The sequence below is a fragment of the Gymnodraco acuticeps genome, unplaced genomic scaffold, assembly GCF_902827175.1.
Source record: "Gymnodraco acuticeps unplaced genomic scaffold, fGymAcu1.1, whole genome shotgun sequence".
NCBI lineage: Eukaryota > Metazoa > Chordata > Actinopteri > Perciformes > Bathydraconidae > Gymnodraco > Gymnodraco acuticeps.
In genome coordinates this window covers 379,191-386,206 of record NW_022991125.1, presented here as the reverse complement: position 1 = coordinate 386,206, position 7,016 = coordinate 379,191, and the positions used below count along the sequence as shown (strand labels likewise).

General features: G+C 38.2%; 1 protein-coding gene across 1 annotated transcript in view; it reads right to left on the bottom strand.

Moving 5' to 3' along the window:
• Positions 1–783: 783 nt before the first annotated feature.
• The window catches only part of ipmkb (inositol polyphosphate multikinase b), a gene marked incomplete in the record, with an annotated part of 27,558 nt that continues 21,325 nt past the window's right edge, over positions 784–7,016 (bottom strand). Inside the window, 1 exon segment of the mRNA XM_034237165.1 lies at positions 784–7,016. Coding sequence (XP_034093056.1) covers positions 6,670–7,016 — 347 coding nt within the window.

The following is a 7,016-nucleotide window of genomic DNA, read 5'->3' as shown; positions in this document are numbered from 1 at the left end:
GTCAATCAGTCAGTTACTAATACCACACTGTACAAATGCTAATTTCAGCCCATTTCAAATTCGAGTGTAGAAAGCTCTAAAGTATTATTACCATTTTCTTCTTAAAATATCACGTAACAGTAATCACAAAATGAGGAGTATCTCAGGAAAACGAGAAAATGAAAATATCTCTTTATCTTTTATGAATGACATCGATAAAGTCTCATAGACTTTAAAACAGTTAATAATACAAATAAAAGTAATAAAGTCAGCCAAAATTGCAATGGCACAGTGACATCTCTCATCACTCTCTGCCCTCTCCCCTGATGTTAATACAGACAGGTTTGCAACTTCAGAAAGACTGGAATAATAAGTGAAGACATTCTGAATATCATTCATTGTTTCTAAGATTAAATATGACATTTCAAGACTTTTAGCCACCCAGGTTGTGTTAGTGATCAGGGGGATCTCCAGGATTTTTTGAGAACACCATGAATAAGCAGAATTTGTAGCTGCTCTAGTTTGGGCTACTTTATCAGTCAACGAGTTTAGATCAGTGCATTCCAAACACCAAAGGGAAACCAGATGAATGTGAAGGCCTGTGGGATGATTTAAGATGGAGTAGGCATCTAGTAAACTAGATTTTGAAAGTACTTAACCAAAAGTAATCCCAGAGTCGCATGTGAGTAATAGACTGCTGTTGCAAATATAAAACAATTAAAAATGCAGATACATGATGAATCACATTTTGTTTTTTAAACACGAATACAAAGGGGACTCCAGAAACGAGACCTCATCAAACAGTTTGATTAATATTTTTATTGTTGAAAAAATAACGAGTATCAGGTTTGTAGTTGTGGAGGGACTTCAACAGGAGTTCCTCTCTTTATGTACACTGATGAGATTTCCTGCTCAGGCTCATTTGTAAGACATTTTAAACCCAGTATATCAAAATTCAAACACTCCAATATCCACAATAAAGGAGTTAAAGAGATACATGTCCATTACAGGGTCAGTCCCTTTAACTTCCAATAACAGGTTCTATGTTTGAATGCTGGCAGTCCAACGACACCATGACACATCATTCACACTGATCAGCTCCGACACCCCAATGACCTACTGACTGCATTTACACCTGAACGCTCCATCAGGCCTCATGAAGACACTTAAGTGGATCAGAAGTCGTCGCCCAGAAGAAAAGAGTTGGAGGCAGCTCAGCCAATCAGAAACAGATTGTGTGCACTCGGATAATGCTGCATTTATGTCTAATGGAAAAATATGTATTTAAAAAATGCAGTTCACCTCAGCTTTGAAATGATGAATTCAAACCCTCTGATAAATGTAGAGACAGATATGGTTCCTTCCCATATGACATAAATGCAGCATTACCTACTAGACACACGTCTTCCATACTCTGCCTTCACTCTTTTCACACTGGACCCCATTAAGGAAGCATATGGCTGTTTTTTCATTTTCACTGATTTGTCCAGTACTGCTGTCCATTTTTCAAAGCACCAGTTCTGAAGACTGATTTTCACTCTTGTTACCAGCTGCTGTTAAGTCTGATCACAGCACCCACTATTTACATTTCAAAATGATAAAAAGGACCTTCTTTGCAATTTTGAAGCCAATAAAAGGCAGAAAGTAAACACTAGTAAGCTTGGTCCATGCACGATCATCAATACGTATTATACTACTTGAATCCGTTGGAGTGAACTCACTCTAAGATCTGAGAAAGTGATTACTTCATGATTTAAGTGAAAATGTATTAAGTTACAGGAATCGTGACAAAAGAAGAGTGGATGAAATATAGTTGTATGGATTGTACAGAGTGCAGGGTGCTTTGAAATCGGCTGGCAGTAACGTACATTATTTGTGGCCAATTATCTAAAACACGTCAAACCAGCTTCACGATTCTTTAATGGAGAGCGACTGATTTGGCATTTTGTTCACAGGAGAGCGAAAAGTCACAAACTATTCCATCAGTCTGCGGTGCATGATAGACAAATACAAATAACAGGAATAAAGTCACTAACAACCTGGAGTTTAAAAAAAAGAAAAGTTGTGGCAGTTGAGATGTAAACAGAGTAACGCATAGAGCATGAAGTCGGTCTCATCACTATCACTGTCCAGTATGGCTAAATGTGCATTTAAACAATTTGAGGCGGAGAAGGTGAGCAGTGTAACTCCGATATACATTGCAAACATCCACATTATGCAAGATGTTTGGCTTCAAAGGTTACAAGATAGCATGGGACATGTCTCAGGCAGATGTCACTAAATGTCTGTTTGACCATATTCATATTTATGCATGTTTGAAAAAATAGCATGTTCTTGATCAAATGACTGTCCCCTAGTACCCTGAAGGCAGCCTGGACTGTACCACTGAAATAATGAATGAACTTTACATGGTTTTATTATATATATATATATATATATATATATATAACCAAATCAATCATATATGATTCAAAAATACAATACATTGATTTGTATTTTAATGATAAATTGACTCAATAAAATAGAGTAAAACACTAATAAAAAATTGCCAAAAATTACATTTCTTTATTCCATATTTCAATTATAATCGTTTTCTGTTCACCTCGTCGGCTTACCATATTCCACATTATACTTTCTTCATGCTGTCATTTTTTCATTTGTATCACTGTACAATGAATGAGGCAGAAGCAGGAGCTCTGATTGGTCAGATTCAGAACAACCAGCCAATCAGAGCTCTCCGTGCTGCTCAGTGAGTTTCAATAGTCGAAACATTAAATAAAAACTGCCAATAGAGAGTGAATATGATAGAATGTAAAAAATAAACAATTTAATTTTCATTCAAACGATTATCACATTTAAATACAGAATAAAGCAAAAATGATTCAAATGCAAATGTTTTTTACTGTTTTGTAAAATGTGTTTAATCATTTGATATTATTTGACATACACTGTAAAAGCCTTTAGTGGCACACTCCAGGCAGATTTTGCTTTTCTTTCTGATGATTAAGAGATTCACACTTTTTTAAATCAGTCTAAATTTAAAAAGTCTTGGGAATGAATGATAAGTATAATAAACCTGCTGTGGTCCTTAGTTAATGTGCCCACCTACACTGAGATAAATGTTAGCTGATTTGGGATAAGTCTTCTGCAGAAAATCAAACGTTGCATCATCACTATAATTCAGTTTATCATTAAACTCATTCCATTAACAATGCCCAGTATACACAAATGCATGATATGTTATTTGTTATTTAGCCATGACGACACAGCCTAAACACAGAGGAGATTCACAAAGCTGCCGGAATGATACAGATAAATCATATTCAACACAAGGAGGAGACAACAGAAAAAAGGCAGTGATTAAAATAAATCTCTATCTCCTGTAAACATCCTTTAAAAGATTTGATTACTTCAAACATCAATTTATTATAAAAGGAAAAAAAACCGTAGAGAAAATATGATATTCTAATAGTTTACAGTCTCTTTTGGTATAGAATAAAATCATGATTGGAATTAATTTACAAAATATCAGCATTTTCATTCTATACACACATAACAAGCTACATAAACTGAAGAGACAAGTGGATGGGTTCAAATCAAAGAGAGGCTGAGAGGCCTCTGAGGGCAGGGGGGGGGGTCAAGTTTAAATCAGCTCCATGTTAGTGTAGAGAACAGACAGGGCAAAGCAACTGCTCACGAAGAGAAAACAATATATAGCAAATTATCCTAAAGCCACGCATTATTAACTCGTGGCCACATATTCATATTTTTCTCACCAATATCACCAGGGGGACTCCGTATAAAAACACCAGGATGACTGTCTTAAGGCAATCAAACCGTTACAAGTCTGTCCTGTTAAAGTAGGGCTGGACTCTAAAGGTGTGACTGCAGCTCTAATGTGAGGGTCTACATGTATTCAACATCTCTCCTGCAGTCTCACTTTCACATCTGAAAGAGTGGTGCAGTGATGAGCGGCGCGCAGTTAGCATCGCAATGGGCTTCCTCCACTAAACTAATGGGATTGTTCAAGAGGAATGTGGATAATTACAAGAAATAAACTCTGTTCAGGAGGATCATCTCCACATATTATCTCCACTTTCAGGATTTTCAAATGCAATTTCCAACAGTAAAAAGCTAACCTCCTTAGCTAGCAGCTTTAGCTAGCGGCTAACGGTCAGCGTGATGACGTTTAGTTGTCTCATTTAGCCAAAAATAAAAATAAAGTTTAAGCTTTAAGATTTATATATAGAAAATGGAAACAGCTGCTTATAATAAGTGTGTCCTTTAATTGAGGAAACACAATCTGCTGATGAAGACGATGAGACGTGGCTGAAAGCTCCAGAAACACACTGGAGATCAAATGTTTGTAATCAAACTAAGCTATGAGAAATGGAACTCATGATTGAATGAAAACATATTCTCAAGAAAATATAGAAAATATTGGTAGCAACTGAGGCAGCTTTGGGCTTCCATCAATTCACGGCTCAATGGGTGGGAATGGAACGTTTGCTAACCTTTAACATACCTGGCATGATAGTAGTATAACTGTGACATACATACAGAATATCTGCAGATTCAGAGGGTGCATTCGCCTAAAAAACTATATTAGTCAAGCCTACAAAATAAAAAAGCAACATAAATCAGTTCAACTGATATTAGTGTAAAAAGGATGTGCTGACTTCTCACAACCAGTACATTAAAATGACTGCCCATCTGCACCAAGCCAAAACCAAATCAAAGTCAAATAAAATGAACATGACATGAAAGCATTCGTTGGCTGTCTTCTCTCTTTAGCATTCTGTCCCTCTGCTGAGTCTGTCAGGCGACTCTCTCTTTAGCATTCTGTCCCTCTGCTGAGTCTGTCAGGCGACTCTCTCTTTAGCATTCTGTCCCTCTGCTGAGTCTATCAGGCGACTCTCTCTTTAGCATTCTGTCCCTCTGCTGAGTCTATCAGGCGACTCTCTCTTTAGCATTCTGTCCCTCTGCTGAGTCTATCAGGCGACTCGCATTAAAGCAGCACGTTTCAAATATCTACAATCTTAAAATCCTCAGGGAAGTTTTATCACACTAGTATGTATCGTCATGACAACCAAGCACAGCATCATGTATTTTCCAGTATAACATCTCTCTTTTGCCCTTGAACACAGAAAAACTATCCAGAACTTGGGAGGGAAGTAGTTCCTATTGTTGCCCAGTAATAACTCACATTATAACAACTCAATCATAGAAAAGCTCATGGGTAACGCCAGAGCAACGGAACTAAAGACCAACCAATGAGCAGTGTTATCTTCTGATATACCTTTTCTTTAAACAAATGAGTACGACAATATAATGCCGTTCCTACAACTAGGGCAGAAAGAGAGGGGGGGGGCACCAAGTAACTGCAATAAACACAGCACATAGCTCAGGGTCTCAGAAGAGGTTGGGGGGGGGGGTTTGGCAGCTGAACATGTACAACGATTAAAACAGCCATGGTAAAAGCTAATAAGACGTGGAAGGTCATGAGAGGCAGGAACATGACTTGAGATCAGAGAAACATGGAGTACACAACACATCAAGCTGAACGAGCACACAGCATGAGGATCATCCTGCGGACACGGTCATAGTAGTAATATTAAGTATTTATTTCTTACAGTAAATTTACCTGAGTTAGATACCTGTAGACAGTGTTTAAACAAAAACACAAAATGACGACCCGACTTAAACCTCAACGCCTCCAGACTTCCTGTTGTACGCGCTGCCCACATTTCAAGAGGCCATTCATGTGCCTTTTCTGTTGTTGGGTTCAATGGATACCAACGGAAATACTTATTTTCATTGAATTATTTAACCTATATGAACCAAATCCAAGAGGAGGATAAAAGAGTGGTCTAAAAGTGTTCTAGTTTGACTGCATATCCAACAGTACACCTCTCTGTAACCAAATACACACAATTGGCAATATTTGCTTCAGACTTTTCTAGTGAATTGCATAACAGTAAATCTAACTACTTTAAATAAATAAATGGAAAAATCATGTAAAATGGATATTGCCATTACACTGCTGCGTATTGATTTGCAGCACTGCAATAGGCTGATACAACCAGAGATATTTAAAGGGAACAGCTATAACAGTATAAGCGGTGTAGAAAAAAATCTGACAAATTCCTATTGATATATTATATATATATATATATATATATATATATATATATATATATATATATATATATATATTGATATATATGTTTTGATATTGCAAAGCCTAGTTCTAGTTTGAGGTGTAAGGATATGCGATTTGAATAGAAATATACATAAATATATATATATATATATATATATATATATATATATTTGGCCATGATATAAAAATGCCCTATTGCTGCATTTCAAATGGACTAAAGTCACATTGAGTTGTGTGAGCATCTGTAAATCTTGCATCTGGAGACGTTGCGTTTAAGTTCCGGGTCGCAATGCCTTCATGGATTGATTAGTGCATGTAGTGCTGCTGATCACAGGGAACACACAACGGTCAGCTTCTACTGTCTCCACCTCGCTTACACACAAACACAGACACACAGACACACACACACACACACACACACACAACGAACCATCCCCGACGGTGAGATGATGACGATGATGTTTTTTTATATTCACGTCTTTGATTCTTTGATAGGAGGTAAAGAGATCTGGGGAGGAGTGAGACCTCTATGCGGTGTCGCAGAGGATCTGCTCCAGCACCATCAGCAGGTGTCTGAGGCCGTAGCTGTAGCCGCGGTCGTGGCATTCGCTTGGGAACACGTGGGCGAAGTCGATCATCCTGACCTCCACCTCTGTGTCTCCGCCCGTCCCCTCTGTTGCCCCGCCTCCTCGTCCTTTTAGTTCCTCCTCCTCTCTCCTCCTCCCCCCCCCGTCCTTGCCCTTCCCTTCCAGTTGTGATTTGTTTCCGTTTGCATTGGGCGCTGGTAAGGACTCACCTGTTCGTTTCCACACAGAGTTATCTTCCTCACAAGGTGCAGAGTCCAAGCTCGCCTTCGTCTCCGTGCCATCCCCGT